Raw genomic sequence first — 22,165 nt, 5'->3', positions numbered from 1 at the left:
TAAGACCGACAGAATGCTTTTTTAGACAGTGACGGGCGAGTCCTACATCAATAGCAAATCTGTGGTTATTCTAACTAAAATGTTCTATCTTGGAACTAAAATTATTGTATACCTAAAATATTCTATGGACGAACATGCTCGGTCCCTTTATCAACAGCAGCAGCAGGGGTGCCGCTGCGCCTGATACAGACGGACAGATCGAGTGCGGTTCGGAGAAGGCGTTGAAAGAACCGTGTTGACGAGAACTCCGCTTTCTAGTCTAGAGACAAAAGAAAACAACATTTTCCAACACAACTGGTTCATTTAAATATTTATGATCACCAGAAGAGACAGAAGTCTGTTCCAACAACACAGGATAACAGAATGTACTAATCCCGGTAAAGAGAACGTAACCATATATTCAACAAGATGAACCCGTGATGCCATGGTGCATTCGTGGAGACGGTTAAAAGTTTCACGGTGTCTTATTAATGAGATACCATGGGAGCGAAAAGAGAAATCATGAATAATCCCAATTGGAGGAAAAGCTCAGGCAGACACCACCACGGCGGCACTCGTTCAACATGTCAAGGTAGAACTGGCACTTGCTGATCTCACTGCCATAGTCGTTGAGACACTGCATCAACCAATAAAAACGGTGAGCACACATCATCGAATGAGTATACAAAATGCAGGTTAACAATTCTTAACATGACCTCAACAAAGCCAACAGTACGGTGCCCATAATATTAAAACTTGATTGATGGGCCTAGGTTTGATGATTAGGTAATTTGCAGGTTCAGTAAAGGAAAAAAAGACACAATAAAACTTCACTACTACATCATAGAAGTGAGTAACCAAATGTTTCATGCATCAAATTGAGGAAAAACAAGGCAGCATAAAGCTTGCCATACATCTTGGAAAGCATTAGAATGGATGTTGCAAGCATCACCGTCCATCACTGGAGCAGCAGGGGCAGCAGCTTCTGAGACAACAATCTCATGCTGAACAGTCTGGGGACGCATTACACCATTAACAACCCTGTGTGCCATGGCACTACCCGTACCAAATTCCATACCTAAAACAATGTGTTCATTCAAATCAATTCAAGGATTATGATAATGTTTGTTGCTGAAGTAATTCAAAAAAGAACAAGCTTAGAAAACTACCTTGAGCAATGGTGGACCCAATTCCTCCAAGAATGGAGCAACCACCACCATCACGACCAGGAGCTGCAGGAGGAGCCTAGCACGCTGCCAAAAAGAAAAGTCGGAAGACACTTAGGAACAGAAATAGAACAGATTAAAACTCCTATATAAACACAATGAGCTGTAATACTAATACTAATATGAGCTAAACATAAACGATTCTGATTCCAAAGCAATCAAGATTCCAAAACAATGAGCTCTGTAATACTAATACTATACTTGTACCACAAACCCATGTGTAAGCATTAGGAACAGAACTGAAACAGGTTCCAGTTCTACCAAAAAACAAGGAACTGTAATTCTCTATATAAACCGAAATGCCATTGACTCTGCTTCAAACACAATCAACAGCTTCAGACTTGTACAACAAATTCCAATATAAACTTAACAGTATCTTTATGTCATCAACATTGTTATAGTAACAAACTGAACACATTCTCAACAACTGAGCAAACAGTTATACAAAAATCTCTACTACTAATTAAGTACCTATTGTAGGCGTTCACAGCCAACCGTGGTGCATGTTCTGCCACATCCAGACCGTCCAACCCGCATCCAACGCCCCTGTCGCGCTCGTCCCTGCCGCATCCGCTTCCCTGCCTCAGCAACCGCGATCCCCTTCGCACGCATGTGCCGCAGCCCCCGCAGCCCCGCAGTCCCCGCCTCCTCGCCCGCAGTCCCCGCCTCCTCGCCTGCAGTCCATCCACGCGCAGCATGCCGTGATCCACGCCGGCCGCGGCATTCTTGCCCCTCGCGCTGGAAGGAATCCTAGCCCCCTCGTGCTGGAAGGAAGGCTCATTTGTGCTCCCAAAATCCACGCGCATCGTCGGCGATCCACAACTGTCGCCGCTGCCCTTCAAGGCTTCAATCCTCGGCGCACCCTTCCAACGACGACGCCGCCACCTCCTCACCGTGCGTCCGCGCCCCTACGTCGCCACCTCCTCTCCCCCTCGCTGCACCGCCACCTCCTCGGTTCCGCGCGTCCGTGCCCCTGCCTGACTCCTCACAGCAAACGCTTCCTCTCTCTTGCCCCAATCCCCCACGAATCCCACCTTCGCGATGCCTGATATGCGACGAGCACGGCATCGACCACACCGGAAAGTACACCGGCGACTCCGACCTCCAGCTCGAGCGCATCAACGTCTACTACAACGAGGCCAGCGACGGCCGCTTCGTCCTGCACGTCGTCCTCATGGACCTCGAGCCCGGCACCATGGACTCCATGCGCTCGGGCCCCTTCGGCCAGATCTACCGCCCCGACAATTTCGTCTTCGGCCAGTCCGGCGCCGGCAACAACTGGGCCAAGGGCCACTACACCGAGGGCGACGGCAACAACATGAACCGCACCCACCATCCATGCTCCAAATCTCGCTGCTCCCTTCCATCCTCCACATGCATCGCCCCTTCCATAGGAGGTAGTGCCCTTACCCGACGCCCCCTCCCCTACCCCCATTAAGCGCGCTCGGAGAGAAGTGAGTCGTCTTCTGTCTCCGATTCATCACCAAGCGTTTACGCCCCCGTCTCCCGCATCCATGTCGACCACCGCCGTGCTCCGCTCCCTGCCTTCGACCAGGTACCCATCCCTGCCTACCAGGTAAATGTCACCGTGTTTCCAGTTCCAACGGTGCCTAGCATGCTCCCGACGGTTGCGACAGGCAACTGCGGCCTCAAACCCGCCGCCGTCGAACCACAAGAGGATGTCAACCCCTCTTGTGTTCCTCCGCGGGATCGGATGCACATCGATGCCACAAGGGGAGGTAGCAGCCGCAGATCTAGAGCGAGCGCTTTCGATGTGGCCACTTCCTGGCGCTTTCCATCCCACCGATGTAGTGATGTTTTTGCTGTCGATCCAAAAAAAATGAAGTTGCAGACTATGTCCAATTGTTGTGTTCAATGGTGAGTGCTTTAGAAAAAATCACAGGATAAACAAAGCTTCCTAGATATGGTATTAGTGTAGCATATTATGAGTTAGACTTTTTCTTTCAGAGATGTGTAACATCATCGGTGCAGCTTCAAGAGTAGACAAGACAATGAATGGTGGATCGCAATGTGGATTGCTGCAAGCTAAGAATTGCAGAAAGTATGGTTTGGCTGATTGCAAGACTAATAAATATCAATTATTTGATACTGAATATTTGTGTTTTGTCTCCTGCATCGTCATCAGTCCAATGCATCTCTGAATCAGAAGGGGTCTGATGCTCCATATGATGATGATGCAATGAAGGGATAGTCTACGTTGAATAAAATGACTTCTATTGTACTATGTGCACTTATATATGTATTTTACTTGATTTTAGGATGTATTTTCTTCAATTGTGGGTGCCTTTGAGCATCTAGGTGACATATGGAGCCCCTTCTTTGCAACGAGAACTTCAATTTCTGCGTGGTGATGCTAGATCTTGAATGTGATACCCACTCTAACTGATGTCCCTTTGGCCCGGGGCCAGAGCACGACTGACAACGCTCGGTGCAGGCTGTCGGGTCGTGCTGCTCCTCCTCCTCAGCGGCCCCCTCGCCTGCCTGACCTCTCACCGTGGCCTTGCCAGTGCCGCAGGTACACACACCTTTCCTACCCTTTCCTCAGATCTAGGGATTGCGTGCGTAAGTCATTTGGATCTGCTCGTCGGTTGTGACTATTCCTGGATCAGTGTCGGCGGATTCTTTCCTATGATTTAGATCTAATTTTGGATTAGATGTGTTCATAATGGGTTAAACGTAGCCTAGGACTGATGCGGTCGGATTGCGGGGTTTAGGTTTTAGGAACCTTTAGGCGAGCAATCAGCACTATATATTTGTTATTTCTGTGCCATGATGTCGTTGTGATTAATATCTAACCCTTGTTGAGTGTTGATGGATTCGTTTTGTGTGATTGTCAGACGACCATGTACTGTGTTCAGGCCATTTAATTATGTGTATTTGATTTGAGAGTTGGAGGAGACAAGGTCACGTAGGCTCTTAAATCTATCTTTTGGAGGAGCAAGGGCATTCAAGCAAAGGTACTCTTGCTCTGTCATTCTTTTATTTTTTCAGATGCTAATTTAGACTTTATGCCCTTAATAAGCTGAACGTCTATATCCTACATTTGGGGGCCTTTTTTACAATCCTATTTTTTGGTACAAGCATGTTACTTAATTGGTGACTGTGCGATCCACAACTGGCAGGGGTCAACATGCTTGCCGGCATTGGCACTTTCTTTGCTGTGGTGTGCTGGAGTTCTCCTAAAGTACTGCTTTGAGAGCAAATATGGTGTGAAAACTTTCCCACAAATTGGGGAGGTTGCCTTTGGAAGGATTAGCGACATCTCATTTTTGTAAGTCATGGTTTTGTTTTGCACGAAATTTAATTTATTGCATAGAAATTATAGATAGGTTTCGATTCGTGTGAACACCGAGCCACCACCTCTTCTCATTTTAAAATTCAGAAATAAAAAACCCTTAGTGATTTCTACATTCTCTCCATGACTATCTCACATTGTGTAGATAAAACAATAGTTGGCATAGATAAATCATATATACCAAAATCTCGAAGACTCTAACCATTTGGTATTTGTGTTTTGTTTGTGCAGATAGTTCTATACACCAAACTCTATGCAAGAAACCCATTTTCCCTATCTTATATTGTGCATAATTTTGTTTTTTATTGTAGTATTTGTGGATAACCACAGTATTCCATTCTTTTCACATTTGAGTTATTTTTTTTACTGCAGTTCTTTTATGTGGAGTTCGTTATTCTAGAAGGTGATAACCTGACATCAATTTTCATGAGCATGACTTTCGATTGGAATGGGTTTCATGCCAATGGGAGGCATTTCTTTGGAGTTCTATTTGCTCTTGTTGTCTTGCCCAACGTGTGGTTGCGAGATCTTCAAGTAATATCTTTGGTGATAAACCCATGAGCTCGAAGTATAGAAGAGTTGTGTTCAACATGGTTTGTGATGGATAGTGTCTTCGTTTTTATGCTGTGTACTTCCATTGTTGCATCAACTCTGGTTGTCTTTCTCCTGCCATTCTTTGGTACGTAACAGACACATTATGCGTAAACATGGACTGTGAGTGCAACTACTATTTTTTTTGTTGATGCAGTCCAACATGGGTGAAGTCCTGGTTGATGGGAAGTCCACTGGTACTGTAATGTTTCTATCTTTTTTTATTCTAATCTTATGTTAATGGAAAGTAGGCGTCCACAAGTCCTGGTTGATGGAAAGTCCAACATGGGCTCGTTTTTATTCTAAACTGTGCAATAGATGGTTCTGAGTCAGAGAAGCCAAAACAGGAGGGAGATGGTAAAGGTGTTCATACTGTGGCCACCCAAGTTGAATCTCTGACTATAAATGAAGATGTAAAAGAAAACGAGCCAGAAGATGAAGACAGCCTTCCTATTTACCTGTATGAACGTCTGAAGACCACAGCTGCTGATCCTGTCACTGAAATTGATGTCACGAGGCGAGAGGTGATTTCCCGTTCTCACATTACTTTCTTGTTCCAAAAAAAATGTAATGGTCACATTATTTTCAATTTGGTGTGCAGACCTACTTATCTTCGACTGAATTCAGAGAGAAGTTTGGGATGACAAAGGTTGGAGCTAGAGAGTCCCTGATTTTTAGAGCATTTTTTCGTAGTGCACTGCTTCTCGAATAACCGATTGCAGATACTATCTGTTCGCAGGCGGTTCAGACAGGGGCATAGAACAAATCTGAATCACCACGAGGGAAGGGTTATTTCCATTAATCCTTTCTCGTTAGGATTCGTATAGATTTACATATATACTACAGGTTGTCTTATGAGGTGTTTGGTATATTCTTGAAAGTTAATTCACCAGGGTAGTGGACTGAATCTTATGAATGCTGTATGTGTGTAGCTGTATTGTATTGTCCGTTTATAATGCCTCTTTGAGTAGCCATTACAGTCCCTGAGTACTGTCTTGGTTTAGTTAGGGGGCGTAAAGCACTGGACATCTGATGTCCACTCAGGCCTTTTGAGGGGGTACCTCACCTGTCTTACCAAGAAGTGCCCCCCAAGCAGCCTTAGACATACATCTACATAATCTCTGTTTGTAAGTGCCTCTTTGAGTAGCCATTACAGTCCCTGGGTACTGTCTTGGTTTAGTTAGGGGGCACAAATCAATGGGCATCTGATGTCCACTCACCTTTTGAGGGGAACCTTATCTGTCTTACAAAGAAGTGCCCCTCAAGCAGCCCTAGACATATATCTACATTATCACTGTTTGATCTGTCCTCAATGCCACTTCTTTTCACTTAGTTTTTGGCACTCATATTTGCTTTATTGAGTTGCCACTGTAGTTGTATATACAATCTTGGTTTAGTTAGAAGGCACATGTGATCTTGAAAAAAACTGACATTGTAGTGTTATCATCTTTCCTTTCTTTTTGTTGAATGGTAGACATGTAATGCAAAACATTCAAAAGATTGATTGTGTACTTGATTAGTATCAAGGTTTTAGGGGGCGACGACATTTCTTAATATATTTGTAGGACTCAACTTAGTTAATAACTGGACTACAAGTAACAAATAATGTGCCTCTTGTCTTTGTTCATCCCTTCTTAGATTGATTCCTACAGTTAACTGCTATTTTCATCATTTTTGCTGGTGGAAGATGTGGTTGAGCTAGCTTTACAGTATCATGGTTTTGTTAGCTTGTTTTGTTACTTTGTTTATCATAAACCATGTTGCTTTCTTTGTTTAATTCCTTTTGCTTAATGCTTATTCCCCCACTGTACTGTCAGGAAGGTCCGCGTCTCATGCCCGGCTCCACATGCTGCTCCAGTGACTAACCCTCCACAACCAGGTAAAGTGATTCACGCAGACAATAAGTATCTTTAGAACTGACATTGGCATGGTAATCATGCCTCTTTTGACTCTGCAGTATTATATTGTGGATATGTGTTTCAATTATGTAACTTCAGTTATATTTTTGTATAACTGTTTGCTCAGTTGTTGAGAATGTGTTCAGTTTGTTACTATAACAATGTTGATGACATAAAGATACTGTTAAGTTTATATTGGAATTTGTTGTACAAGTCTGAAGCTGTTGATTGTGTTTGAAGCAGAGTCAATGGCATTTCGGTTTATATAGAGAATTACAGTTCCTTGTTTTTTGGTAGAACTGGAACCTGTTTCAGTTCTGTTCCTAATGCTTACACATGGGTTTGTGGTACAAGTATAGTATTAGTATTACAGAGCTCATTGTTTTGGAATCTTGATTGCTTTGGAATCAGAATCGTTTATGTTTAGCTCATATTAGTATTAGTATTACAGCTCATTGTGTTTATATAGGAGTTTTAATCTGTTCTATTTCTGTTCCTAAGTGTCTTCCGACTTTTCTTTTTGGCAGCGCGCTAGGCTCCTCCTGCAGCTCCTGGTCGTGATGGTGGTGGTTGCTCCATTCTTGGAGGAATTGGGTCCACCATTGCTCAAGGTAGTTTTCTAAGCTTGTTCTTTTTTGAATTACTTCAGCAACAAACATTATCATAATCCTTGAATTGATTTGAATGAACACATTGTTTTAGGTATGGAATTTGGTTCGGGTAGTGCCATGGCACACAGGGTTGTTAATGGTGTAATGCGTCCCCAGACTGTTCAGCATGAGATTGTTGTCTCAGAAGCTGCTGCCCCTGCTGCTCCAGTGATGGACGGTGATGCTTGCAACATCCATTCTAATGCTTTCCAAGATGTATGGCAAGCTTTATGCTGCCTTGTTTTTCCTCAATTTGATGCATGAAACATTTGGTTACTCACTTCTATGATGTAGTAGTGAAGTTTTATTGTGTCTTTTTTTCCTTTACTGAACCTGCAAATTACCTAATCATCAAACCTAGGCCCATCAATCAAGTTTTAATATTATGGGCACCGTACTGTTGGCTTTGTTGAGGTCATGTTAAGAATTGTTAACCTGCATTTTGTATACTCATTCGATGATGTGTGCTCACCGTTTTTATTGGTTGATGCAGTGTCTCAACGACTATGGCAGTGAGATCAGCAAGTGCCAGTTCTACCTTGACATGTTGAACGAGTGCCGCCGTGGTGGTGTCTGCCTGAGCTTTTCCTCCAATTGGGATTATTCATGATTTCTCTTTTCGCTCCCATGGTATCTCATTAATAAGACACCGTGAAACTTTTAACCGTCTCCACGAATGCACCATGGCATCACGGGTTCATCTTGTTGAATATATGGTTACGTTCTCTTTACCGGGATTAGTACATTCTGTTATCCTGTGTTGTTGGAACAGACTTCTGTCTCTTCTGGTGATCATAAATATTTAAATGAACCAGTTGTGTTGGAAAATGTTGTTTTCTTTTGTCTCTAGACTAGAAAGCGGAGTTCTCGTCAACACGGTTCTTTCAACGCCTTCTCCGAACCGCACTCGATCTGTCCGTCTGTATCAGGCGCAGCGGCACCCCTGCTGCTGCTGTTGATAAAGGGACCGAGCATGTTCGTCCATAGAATATTTTAGGTATACAATAATTTTAGTTCCAAGATAGAACATTTTAGTTAGAATAACCACAGATTTGCTATTGATGTAGGACTCGCCCGTCACTGTCTAAAAAAGCATTCTGTCGGTCTTATTCTTTAGGCATCAGTGGGTGTACTATCTCATTTTTCCTATCATATTCCTCAGTACTCTGTTAAGTATAAATGGTCTATTTTACATGAACTAATAAAACTAATTAAGGATCCTAACTCTTTGTGAAGGTAATTTGGATCATTATCTATTACCATCCTACGTATACCTGTTGCAGCAGCATCTGCGTAAGTACGTGGTGGTGGGCGCGTCCGAGGTGTTCACGCTCATCGGCCAGATCGAGTTCTTCTACGACCAGGCGTCCGACGCCGTGCGGAGCATCTGCTCGGGCCTCTCCATCACGTCCTTCGCGCTGGGGAACTACGTCAGCACCGCGCTCGTCGCTGTCGTCGCGCGCGCCACCGTGCGGGCCGGCCAGGTTGATGGGTGGATTCCCGACGACATCAACCACGCGCACCTCGACTACTTCTTCTGGCTGCTCGCCATGCTCTGCGTCGGAAACTTCGGCGTCTACCTGCTCATCGCGCGCTGGTACACGTACAAGAAGACCGTGGATTAGTACAAACAGATCTCGTAATAAGAATATACTACGTACTAGCTTTATTTATTTATATTAATACCTTATATTGTTTTTTATTTGGGGATGAAGTGCGCAGGAGTTTTGTAATGTGGGTGATGATGCTTGTCTTATTCTGTGGGATGCTCGAACTGGCATTGCCCCACCTGTTAAGGTGATAGTTCTCTTGTTCTATATCTAATTGGATAAACTATGTTTTGACCAAAATTGAGTCCATGAATGCAATGTGGCTTCTTTTGTAATAATATAACTTCACTCAAAGAGGTGATGGGCTGTTGGTTTTTAATGAGACCATTGCAATCACATGAAGCTATTTATTTTGTCAAATTGACCTGAGATACTTTACTTGTTGCATGATAATTGTGTTTCTAATTTTATTTCTTCAATGACTGTTCATTTTCATTAACTTAACTGATATAATGTGTTGGGAAATTGATCCTTACTGATTTATTGGTCGAAAGTATTTTGTTCAATTTTTTACTTGTTCCAAACAGAGTTTGTAAATGCTATATGGACTATAATGTTAAAAGTTATTTATTATTTATTCCCAGGTTGAGAAAGCTCACAGTGGAGATGTTCATTGTGTTGATTGGAATCCCCTTGATTTTAACTATATCTTAATTGAGTATGATGGTATTAAGGTTCAATTCGGCATAATTGTTGAAACAAATTCGATCTCTATCAGTTCCTTATACGTTCAAGTAATGAATCTTTCAATTGATCAAAATAACAAAAATTATGTATGGTTAAGATCACAAATGGATTACAAAACATTTTCTCATAACGCTATAACACACATTTATACATAAGTTATCGTGTTATTAAATGTTTCCGTTGCAACGCACGGGCATTCACCTAGTATAACTGAAGTTACATAATTGAAACACATATCCACAATATAATACTGCAGAGTCAAAAGAGGCATGATTACCATGCCAATGTCAGTTCTAAAGATACTTATTGTCTGCGTGAATCACTTTACCTGGTTGTGGAGGGTTAGTCACTGGAGCAGCATGTGGAGCCGGGCATGAGACGCGGACCTTCCTGACAGTACAGTGGGGGAATAAGCATTAAGCAAAAGGAATTAAACAAAGAAAGCAACATGGTTTATGATAAACAAAGTAACAAAACAAGCTAACAAAACCATGATACTGTAAAGCTAGCTCAACCACATCTTCCACCAGCAAAAATGATGAAAATAGCAGTTAACTGTAGGAATCAATCTAAGAAGGGATGAACAAAGACAAGAGGCACATTATTTGTTACTTGTAGTCCAGTTATTAACTAAGTTGAGTCCTACAAATATATTAAGAAATGTCGTCGCCCCCTAAAACCTTGATACTAATCAAGTACACAATCAATCTTTTGAATGTTTTGCATTACATGTCTACCATTCAACAAAAAGAAAGGAAAGATGATAACACTACAATGTCAGTTTTTTTCAAGATCACATGTGCCTTCTAACTAAACCAAGATTGTATATACAACTACAGTGGCAACTCAATAAAGCAAATATGAGTGCCAAAAACTAAGTGAAAAGAAGTGGCATTGAGGACAGATCAAACAGTGATAATGTAGATATATGTCTAGGGCTGCTTGAGGGGCACTTCTTTGTAAGACAGATAAGGTTCCCCTCAAAAGGTGAGTGGACATCAGATGCCCATTGATTTGTGCCCCCTAACTAAACCAAGACAGTACCCAGGGACTGTAATGGCTACTCAAAGAGGCACTTACAAACAGAGATTATGTAGATGTATGTCTAAGGCTGCTTGGGGGGCACTTCTTGGTAAGACAGGTGAGGTACCCCCTCAAAAGGCCTGAGTGGACATCAGATGTCCAGTGCTTTACGCCCCCTAACTAAACCAAGACAGTACTCAGGGACTGTAATGGCTACTCAAAGAGGCATTATAAACGGACAATACAATACAGCTACACACATACAGCATTCATAAGATTCAGTCCACTACCCTGGTGAATTAACTTTCAAGAATATACCAAACACCTCATAAGACAACCTGTAGTATATATGTAAATCTATACGAATCCTAACGAGAAAGGATTAATGGAAATAACCCTTCCCTCGTGGTGATTCAGATTTGTTCTATGCCCCTGTCTGAACCGCCTGCGAACAGATAGTATCTGCAATCGGTTATTCGAGAAGCAGTGCACTACGAAAAAATGCTCTAAAAATCAGGGACTCTCTAGCTCCAACCTTTGTCATCCCAAACTTCTCTCTGAATTCAGTCGAAGATAAGTAGGTCTGCACACCAAATTGAAAATAATGTGACCATTACATTTTTTTTGGAACAAGAAAGTAATGTGAGAACGGGAAATCACCTCTCGCCTCGTGACATCAATTTCAGTGACAGGATCAGCAGCTGTGGTCTTCAGACGTTCATACAGGTAAATAGGAAGGCTGTCTTCATCTTCTGGCTCGTTTTCTTTTACATCTTCATTTATAGTCAGAGATTCAACTTGGGTGGCCACAGTATGAACACCTTTACCATCTCCCTCCTGTTTTGGCTTCTCTGACTCAGAACCATCTATTGCACAGTTTAGAATAAAAACGAGCCCATGTTGGACTTTCCATCAACCAGGACTTGTGGACGCCTACTTTCCATTAACATAAGATTAGAATAAAAAAAGATAGAAACATTACAGTACCAGTGGACTTCCCATCAACCAGGACTTCACCCATGTTGGACTGCATCAACAAAAAAAACAGTAGTTGCACTCACAGTCCATGTTTACGCATAATGTGTCTGTTACGTACCAAAGAATGGCAGGAGAAAGACAACCAGAGTTGATGCAACAATGGAAGTACACAGCATAAAAACGAAGACACTATCCATCACAAACCATGTTGAACACAACTCTTCTATACTTCGAGCTCATGGGTTTATCACCAAAGATATTACTTGAAGATCTCGCAACCACACGTTGGGCAAGACAACAAGAGCAAATAGAACTCCAAAGAAATGCCTCCCATTGGCATGAAACCCATTCCAATCGAAAGTCATGCTCATGAAAATTGATGTCAGGTTATCACCTTCTAGAATAACGAACTCCACATAAAAGAACTGCAGTAAAAAAAATAACTCAAATGTGAAAAGAATGGAATACTGTGGTTATCCACAAATACTACAATAAAAAACAAAATTATGCACAATATAAGATAGGGAAAATGGGTTTCTTGCATAGAGTTTGGTGTATAGAACTATCTGCACAAACAAAACACAAATACCAAATGGTTAGAGTCTTCGAGATTTTGGTATATATGATTTATCTATGCCAACTATTGTTTTATCTACACAATGTGAGATAGTCATGGAGAGAATGTAGAAATCACTAAGGGTTTTTTATTTCTGAATTTTAAAATGAGAAGAGGTGGTGGCTCGGTGTTCACACGAATCGAAACCTATCTATAATTTCTATGCAATAAATTAAATTTCGTGCAAAACAAAACCATGACTTACAAAAATGAGATGTCGCTAATCCTTCCAAAGGCAACCTCCCCAATTTGTGGGAAAGTTTTCACACCATATTTGCTCTCAAAGCAGTACTTTAGGAGAACTCCAGCACACCACAGCAAAGAAAGTGCCAATGCCGGCAAGCATGTTGACCCCTGCCAGTTGTGGATCGCACAGTCACCAATTAAGTAACATGCTTGTACCAAAAAATAGGATTGTAAAAAAGGCCCCCAAATGTAGGATATAGACGTTCAGCTTATTAAGGGCATAAAGTCTAAATTAGCATCTGAAAAAATAAAAGAATGACAGAGCAAGAGTACCTTTGCTTGAATGCCCTTGCTCCTCCAAAAGATAGATTTAAGAGCCTACGTGACCTTGTCTCCTCCAACTCTCAAATCAAATACACATAATTAAATGGCCTGAACACAGTACATGGTCGTCTGACAATCACACAAAACGAATCCATCAACACTCAACAAGGGTTAGATATTAATCACAACGACATCATGGCACAGAAATAACAAATATATAGTGCTGATTGCTCGCCTAAAGGTTCCTAAAACCTAAACCCCGCAATCCGACCGCATCAGTCCTAGGCTACGTTTAACCCATTATGAACACATCTAATCCAAAATTAGATCTAAATCATAGGAAAGAATCCGCCGACACTGATCCAGGAATAGTCACAACCGACGAGCAGATCCAAATGACTTACGCACGCAATCCCTAGATCTGAGGAAAGGGTAGGAAAGGTGTGTGTACCTGCGGCACTGGCAAGGCCACGGTGAGAGGTTAGGCAGGCGAGGGGGCCGCTGAGGAGGAGGAGCGGCACGACCCGACAGCCTGCACCGAGCGTTGTCAGTCGTGCTCTGGCCCCGGGCCAAAGGGACATCAGTTAGAGTGGGTATCACATTCAAGATCTAGCATCACCACGCAGAAATTGAAGTTCTCGTTGCAAAGAAGGGGCTCCATATGTCACCTAGATGCTCAAAGGCACCCACAATTGAAGAAAATACATCCTAAAATCAAGTAAAATACATATATAAGTGCACATAGTACAATAGAAGTCATTTTATTCAACGTAGACTATCCCTTCATTGCATCATCATCATATGGAGCATCAGACCCCTTCTGATTCAGAGATGCATTGGACTGATGACGATGCAGGAGACAAAACACAAATATTCAGTATCAAATAATTGATATTTATTAGTCTTGCAATCAGCCAAACCATACTTTCTGCAATTCTTAGCTTGCAGCAATCCACATTGCGATCCACCATTCATTGTCTTGTCTACTCTTGAAGCTGCACCGATGATGTTACACATCTCTGAAAGAAAAAGTCTAACTCATAATATGCTACACTAATACCATATCTAGGAAGCTTTGTTTATCCTGTGATTTTTTCTAAAGCACTCACCATTGAACACAACAATTGGACATAGTCTGCAACTTCATTTTTTTTGGATCGACAGCAAAAACATCACTACATCGGTGGGATGGAAAGCGCCAGGAAGTGGCCACATCGAAAGCGCTCGCTCTAGATCTGCGGCTGCTACCTCCCCTTGTGGCATCGATGTGCATCCGATCCCGCGGAGGAACACAAGAGGGGTTGACATCCTCTTGTGGTTCGACGGCGGCGGGTTTGAGGCCGCAGTTGCCTGTCGCAACCGTCGGGAGCATGCTAGGCACCGTTGGAACTGGAAACACGGTGACATTTACCTGGTAGGCAAGGATGGGTACCTGGTCGAAGGCAGGGAGCGGAGCACGGCGGTGGTCGACATGGATGCGGGAGACGGGGGCGTAAACGCTTGGTGATGAATCGGAGACAGAAGACGACTCACTTCTCTCCGAGCGCGCTTAATGGGGGTAGGGGAGGGGGCGTCGGGTAAGGGCACTACCTCCTATGGAAGGGGCGATGCATGTGGAGGATGGAAGGGAGCAGCGAGATTTGGAGCATGGATGGTGGGTGCGGTTCATGTTGTTGCCGTCGCCCTCGGTGTAGTGGCCCTTGGCCCAGTTGTTGCCGGCGCCGGACTGGCCGAAGACGAAATTGTCGGGGCGGTAGATCTGGCCGAAGGGGCCCGAGCGCATGGAGTCCATGGTGCCGGGCTCGAGGTCCATGAGGACGACGTGCAGGACGAAGCGGCCGTCGCTGGCCTCGTTGTAGTAGACGTTGATGCGCTCGAGCTGGAGGTCGGAGTCGCCGGTGTACTTTCCGGTGTGGTCGATGTCGTGCTCGTCGCATATCAGGCATCGCGAAGGTGGGATTCGTGGGGGATTGGGGCAAGAGAGAGGAAGCGTTTGCTGTGAGGAGTCAGGCAGGGGCACGGACGCGCGGAACCGAGGAGGTGGCGGCGCAGCGAGGGGGAGAGGAGGTGGCGACGTAGGGGCGCGGACGCACGGTGAGGAGGTGGCGGCGTCGTCGTTGGAAGGGTGCGCCGAGGATTGAAGCCTTGAAGGGCAGCGGCGACAGTTGTGGATCGCCGACGATGCGCGTGGATTTTGGGAGCACAAATGAGCCTTCCTTCCAGCACGAGGGGGCTAGGATTCCTTCTAGCGCGAGGGGCAAGAATGCCGCGGCCGGCGTGGATCACGGCATGCTGCGCGTGGATGGACTGCAGGCGAGGAGGCGGGGACTGCGGGCGAGGAGGCGGGGACTGCGGGGCTGCGGGGGCTGCGGCACATGCGTGCGAAGGGGATCGCGGTTGCTGAGGCAGGGAAGCGGATGCGGCAGGGACGAGCGCGACAGGGGCGTTGGATGCGGGTTGGACGGTCTGGATGTGGCAGAACGTGCACCACGGTTGGCTGTGAACGCCTACAATAGGTACTTAATTAGTAGTAGAGATAAGGTTACATGCCTTTGGTTGATTGCATTCATGGTAAGTATGTGCTACATCATCAGTTCTGGATGACTTGCACCAATGCTTTGTATGCTTATAAATAATATATCAAAGCTAAAGGCGATTATATATACTCTTACCATTATGACTAGAATGTCATTCAAAATACTACAAGACATCACTTGCGGTGCTTCTATTATGAGTAGGTTTTTTTACTGAGGAGGCATGGATTTGAAATATTGAAGGAAACCAAAATACCTTGTCAATCCACCTATCTTGGCAAGGTAGACCCATGAGATCCATTGTCACAAAATCATATTGACATATAGCCCTGACTACCTTAACCATCAATCTCAAATAAACCCCAACTACCTTAATCCCGATCCTAGGAAGACTATAATGATGGGGTTCATATAAATGGCTATCAATTATTTGGCGACGATTCACTGTATATTTTTAGATCAGATCGACGGTTTGCCTACAACAGTCACGAAATACCACTGGTGTACGCCTAGATACAAAGGACATGTAACATGACTGTGGCAGAATCGCCCGAATTATTCCAGCTTAAGTGCCTAAGTCACGCCTTAGAGGCCGCAACACACTTAAATCGGAATAACCCGTCAGTCCCTCAGATCTAGTCTGATAAAGCCACTTATCCAGGATCAAATACCACAAGCTCACTCGAAGGTGAGTCACAGAAAAAATACAGTAAAACAAGAAACCTCAAATTAAAGTACTGGAGTTATTACATGAATCGGAGTTTTTCAAGTAAACTGAAACGGGTTCAAAATTTACATTGCAGCAGATAGTCGATAACATCGAATGATGAGGAATCGGGTAAGGCCTAGCCCACTACTCCTCCTGCTCCTCTCCTGCTCAGCATCCCACTCGACCGTCCAACCCAGTGGCAGGGTGGTAGGCCAAGTCACACCATCAACCATGTCCTGAAGCGTACATGCAAAAATTATGTCACAAGCAAAGCTGAGTATACTAATACTCAGCTAGACTTACCCGGTATGAGGAATCTACTCCTCTACCTCTAGACCATGCAGTTGTTTGGTTGAGGGGTTTGGTTTGTCAAAGCACTAGCTGAGTCTAAAAATTAATTTTAGCTTTTCCTATTCTTGTATCATTAATTTTAGCTAAATTTGCTCCTTCTAAGCATACATGGTAGCAATCTTTTAGTACAATCAACATGTTATCTCAAGTAAAACCTCATTTCACTTCTTACTCAATGCAGTACAAGGGGTCAAGCAGTCTCATTAGCTGCAAGAAGCAGACGATTCGAATCGAGTTTTTAAACCTTACAAGGTAAACCTAAACACACGAAATGTAAGGGCACTCCGTCCCCACACATATCAACCGCCCCATCGATTCCCCGTTCGCGGCCAGGGCTCACCGCCTTGGCGTACAATGCTCTACTGACCCCGGCTGCCGCCGTGCAGTGACCGCACTTGTACCCACCATAGCTAGCATGGGAGACCCAGTCTTAGGATATGTGAGGGGGAAAGTCCGCTCCCGGCTTCACTCAGGTACTAGGTTTACTGGTTACCATATTTCCCGACATGTGTTTAGAACGTTCAAACGCTTGACTAAGGTATCCACACATTAATCCTTAGTTCCTTTTTCCCGTGTCATGGACAAGGCATCCACCCTGGATCCAAGTCCATAGACCATCATAGATCCCATTATAATTCCTAGCTAAGTTCATTGGGGGTGAGATTCATTATTCTTCCAAATTTTCTCTCTTCTTTCTCTTTTCTCTTATGTTTTAAGGTGGGTTTGAACTACAATCTAGTTTTATAAATTTCCAAAAATTCTGCAAAACTTACAGTGGCTTATCACTGGTGTATAACTCTCTGTCTCAAAAATTGGGGCTTAAAAAGTTAAGGGTGCTCTCTATACAAAATCATCAAATCTTAGGGCAGAGGAGGTGCTTTGAACTATAACTCTCCTCTAACACTGGAGTATTCCCTAAGGCTCATTTTTGCTGGTATTTAGGTGCTATAATATGACTTTGTACCAAATTTTGGCCACTAATAATTATTGGTTATTTTACTGTGATTTTCTAAAGTTTTTGGCCAATGGAGTGCTTTCTACTACCACTATAATTGAAAAATATCAAACAACAAATTTGTACTTTTTCCTATCTTCTTATTTGTGCAAGAGCAATCATTCTAGAATTTGACAACTTTTTGCTTAAGGGAAGAGGGGTAGAAATTCTTGGATTATATGGTCTTTTTCATGGGGTAGGGGTATTGGGTGTTATCTTATATTTTTGAATAGGTTTTGTATTTTTCCTTAGTGGTCTACTTCATCAATAGTTGGGTAAAAATTCATTTGCCTACTGTTGCACAATTTTAGATTTCTTATGATTTAATTAGAACATGGGCCAAAACCGTATTTGAATTGTTTAGCCCACTTATTGTGAGGGGTTGGGGTGTTTATTATTTTTGTAGTGGTGTCCTAGTAGTTAGGAGTCTACTGAATCTTTTTTACCATTTTTGAATGGGTTCTTATATTTTTAATCATGGTTTTCCTTGGTTTTTTAGTGCCTAATAAATATTTAACCTTGGATTAGCTCTGGACTAGGGTTCTCTATATTTTTTCTAGGTTTCTCATCACTTAAGTATACTAGGAAAAATATGCTTCTCCTCTGTTTATTATTTTCCACTACCCTTCTTCATTTTCTAAGTTTTGGACAGATGTAGTTTTTAATAGCAAAACGTGAGTTAATCTTGTATACTAGGGTGCTCAGTATTTTTAAACAGTGTCTAAGTTGGGTATGCATCTCTATAAATTTTCTTAAGCCTAGCACAGGAGTATTTCTATTTTTGTCCATATTAATAAAGTTTGGGCAGTTTCCTTATTTAATTCTAAACTCTAAAAATTAATACAGAAAACATGGGGTTTACCATTTTTGCCTGATAGTTTATATTATTTTGAATCCAGCAAAATTGGTTTGACTAATTTTGGATAAATATTCTTCAAGTTATGAATTTCCTAAGTTCTCTGTTCCTTAAAAAGAATAATCAGAAATGGTTAAATGGAAACTAACTTTGCATCGGGGTCCATGGCGAATGTTTTTATGTTTCCTTACAGACTAGTCCTTGGGTCACTATTCAAATGTGCCACTGACAGTTCAGAAAACCCCCTGGGGTTTTGCTAAACCTAACCCGAGGTCCTTCTCCCAATTAAACAGTACCTGCGACGGAGGAAAGGGCGGAGGGGCTTATCGGCGGTGAGATTTCTCCAGTGAGGTGGTCGACGGTGTAGGGGAGGTCGTGACGGTCACGCCGATGTGTGGATCGTCTCCGGGGATGGTCGGAGTAGGTCGGTCCACGTGCGCAGGCGGGGGAGCTCGTCGGCGGCGAGGGCTTCGGCCTATCCAAGGCAGTAAAGTTCAATCAAACCGATCAGTGAGGTTCACTAGGTGCTAGGGAAGGCATAGGCGCGAGGAATTGAAGAATGGCTCACCGGATAGCTCGGTCTACGCGTGGTGGCGGGCGGCCGAAGTCCGGCGATGATGATCTCGTTGTTCCGGTGAGGCAGGGCTTTGATCCTTGCTTGGAGAAGCTTCACGTCTCCTCGGGGAAGCTGTCCAAGGGCTCAGTTGAGGCTGAGGGTCTCTGGAAATGGGTGGTCGCGATGGCCGACGCTCGGGTGGCTCGGGCGGGTGGCACAGAGCTCGCCGGAGCTAACGGTGGTGTCTGGCCAGCGAAGGTGAGTGCGGAGTGAGGTAAGGCGTGTCTGGGGGTGGTCTTAAAGGCGAGGGCGAGCATGGCCGAGGGTTGGCTCTGACACGCGCTCAGGGTGTGCACGGGCGAGCGCCAGTGCTTGCTTTGGCGCCTGGGCACGGCGTCGAGCACGAGGCAGCGCAGAGACAGGTCAAGTTCAAGCGCGGATTAGCTCCAAATTTTCGCGATTATGGCCATGATCCCATTGAGAGATCTCTTCCCCCGACATTCCTTTGTCGTTTGTGTGTGGAGGCTTATGGGTTTTGCTGAATGGATCCAAAGATATGGAGTGATGAAGTTTGGTTTGTCTCACTGCTGAATTCTAAGAGGAAATCCTAGATTTGACGTGTCTAGGGCACGAATCTCGATGCCATCTTCACACACGTTGCAGAGGGGTTAGTTTAGAACAATTTTGTTAATTGGGACTTAAGGATTTGAGCTAGGGATCAAGGTGAACGTGCTCAAGTTCTAGGTGAGGGCTAAAATTCAGAAATCTGAATTTCAGATTTTCCCTAGAGAGCTCCACTTGGATGGCCCTTTTTGGGATTTTAATCAATTATTTTGGCCAAACTTTTATAACAATTATTGTAGCTTAATTAGTGTATTTCAACTTTTATAATTGGCCTAAGCCATGATTCCATGTTTTTCATGGTCTTTTTACCAATTTCTTCCTTTCTACTCAAATGGCCTAATTAGGGTTGTTCTAGGGTTTAACATGTTTCCCATTTTGAATGCATGATATGATTTAGGCATGAGTCTTAGGACAAAAGAATTAGTTGATTTTTTCTCTCAAGTTTTTGGTGTCTTTTGCTCAAATTGATTCACACGAAATAATGGTTCTTGAGTTAGCAATAAGAACTCTAGGAATTACTAGGGTGTTATTGCCTTCCCCCCTTAAAGGAATCTCGTCCTGAGATTGGGGTCAGAGTCCTTCGGGGTGAAGTGAAGGTTAAGGCTTGCTTGAATTTGGTGGTTTGTTCATTAAGGTTCTTCTTAGTAAACTGCTCTTCGAATGTCATCTTCTTTGCAACTTCAGAAAGAAGTCCTCTTAGTTTTAGTCTTACAACTAACTCCTTTTATGTTAAGATCATTTTTCTTATATTTAGATTCAAAGGGCAGGGGGAGGGGTTGGGCATGGTTACGTACCAATTCCCTTAGGTAGACAATCAGGGAAATTCGAACGTAGAAATTCCTCAGTCTCCCAAGTAGCCTCTTCTTCTAAGTGATTACTCCATTGGATCTTATACATTTTGATCGATTTAGCCCGAGTTGATCTTTCTTTGCAATCCAGAACCTTGGAAGGGTACTCGTGGTATGATAGGTCTGGCTCTATCTCCACTTCTGGTTCTGCTATGATCTCGATCGGCAATCAAACACATTTCTTTAGTTCGGATACATGGAATACATTGTGGATGACAGACATTTTTGGAGGTAGCTTCAATTTGTATGCCACGGGTCCACATGCTTCCACGATCTCATAAGGTCCAATGTAGTGAGGGGCTAACTTGCCTTTGATTCCAAAGCTTTGCACTCCTTTGGTGGGTGATACTTTCAGTACGAAATCTCCCACTTCAAACTGGAGGGGTTTTCTTCTCTTATCATGATAACTCTTCTGCCTGGCTTGAGCAGCTTCTAGATTTTTCCTGATTAGTTTGACTTTCCTTTCGGCTTCAGTCACTAAGTCAGGTCCAAAAATTTCTCTTTCCCTGGGCTGAGACCAATTGAGGGGTGTTCGACACCTTCTTCCATATAGGTCTTCGAAAGGTGCCATCTTTAGGCTGGATTGATAACTGTTGTTATAAGCAAACTCTGCCATTGAGAGGTACTTATCCCAGTTCTTGCCACAATCGATCGCACAAGCCCTTAACATATCTTCAAGAATTTGATTTACCCTTTCGGTCTGACCATCAGCCTGTGAGTGGTAAGCTGAACTCCTTATCACCTTGGTTCCCAAAGACTCTTGCAATTGTTCCCAAAATCTGGCAACGAATTGGGCTCCTCGATCAGAAACAATGGTCCGGGTGTAACACCATAAAAGCCATCAATTAAAAATAATGAACTTAGTTATTATGTTAATTAGGGTAATAAATTTTTTAAGTGTTTAATTATTTATTTGCATTTTGATCATTTTTCTTTGTATGCGCATGATTGATGATCGGGTGTTTTATAGCCATTCTTTTTAAAAAGGAAAAATCCTAGTAATTAATATAATAATTAAATAATATAATAATTACTAGTCTAAAAATAAATATGTTATTTATAAATAATTTTGGTGAATTTTTATGAATTTTTGAGCTATATAAAAATGTATTTCGGAATTAGAAAAAAAAGAAAAAAAAACAAAAATCTTCTAACCCTAGCCGGCCCACCAGGGCCCATCTATTTCCTATGCGCGCGCGCCTGGCACTCAGTTTCCAGCCACTGCCGCCTGTGCTTCTTCTCTCCCCTAACTCTCTTCTCTCTCTTCCCTTCTCTCTCTCTCCTTCTCTACCTCGCTGCTCTCTGTCCCACGCACGCGCCAGGGGTCGAGCGTCCCAGCAGCGCGACGCCCGCGCGCGACCCCGGCTGGCGAGCCCGCCCAGGCGCGTTCCACGCAGCAGCCGCACGCCACGCGCCTCAGCACCTCGCGCACGGACGCCCGTGGCTCCTGCGCCTGCGCCCACCCTGCAGCGCCCCTGCACCTGCGCGCCAGGGAGCCCGACGGCCGAGCCCAGCCCCGGACCCGACCCCGACCAAGCCGCGATCATGAACAGACCTGCACGTCCGTTCGCCCGCTACGTTAAGGATCATCAGTGCTTCTGTTTCTTCC

At 43.7% G+C, this 22,165-nt stretch overlaps 1 protein-coding gene, 4 non-coding genes and 2 pseudogenes across 5 annotated transcripts; 3 read left to right on the top strand and 4 right to left on the bottom strand.

Moving 5' to 3' along the window:
* Positions 1–387: 387 nt before the first annotated feature.
* On the bottom strand, positions 388–1,903 carry LOC103645081 (uncharacterized; annotated as a pseudogene).
* Positions 1,904–5,808: 3,905 nt separating this feature from the next.
* Positions 5,809–5,951, top strand: LOC111590781 (small nucleolar RNA snoR138). Its single transcript, XR_004855815.1, has one exon. It is a non-coding gene; the product is annotated as a small nucleolar RNA snoR138 (small nucleolar RNA).
* A 154-nt stretch (positions 5,952–6,105) lies between these two features.
* Positions 6,106–6,220, top strand: LOC111590761 (small nucleolar RNA U19). Its single transcript, XR_004855798.1, has one exon. It is a non-coding gene; the product is annotated as a small nucleolar RNA U19 (small nucleolar RNA).
* Positions 6,221–7,570: 1,350 nt separating this feature from the next.
* On the top strand, positions 7,571–8,382 carry LOC109939406 (uncharacterized; annotated as a pseudogene).
* Positions 8,383–11,056: 2,674 nt separating this feature from the next.
* LOC111590759 (small nucleolar RNA U19) lies at positions 11,057–11,171 on the bottom strand. The gene has a single exon (XR_004855797.1). It is a non-coding gene; the product is annotated as a small nucleolar RNA U19 (small nucleolar RNA).
* A 154-nt stretch (positions 11,172–11,325) lies between these two features.
* Positions 11,326–11,468, bottom strand: LOC111590780 (small nucleolar RNA snoR138). Its single transcript, XR_004855813.1, has one exon. It is a non-coding gene; the product is annotated as a small nucleolar RNA snoR138 (small nucleolar RNA).
* A 3,165-nt stretch (positions 11,469–14,633) lies between these two features.
* Positions 14,634–21,334, bottom strand: LOC109941618 (tubulin beta-5 chain-like; the record flags this gene model as incomplete). Its single annotated transcript, XM_020542749.1, has 2 exons — positions 14,634–15,026; positions 21,326–21,334. Coding segments are annotated over 2 exons (402 nt in total), but the record flags the coding sequence as incomplete, so codon positions are not given.
* Between the last annotated feature and the right edge of the window lie 831 nt (positions 21,335–22,165).

This window comes from Zea mays, chromosome 1 (genome assembly GCF_902167145.1).
Source record: "Zea mays cultivar B73 chromosome 1, Zm-B73-REFERENCE-NAM-5.0, whole genome shotgun sequence".
In the NCBI taxonomy this organism is placed as follows: domain Eukaryota; kingdom Viridiplantae; phylum Streptophyta; class Magnoliopsida; order Poales; family Poaceae; genus Zea; species Zea mays.
This window is presented reverse-complemented; position numbering and strand designations above follow the sequence as displayed.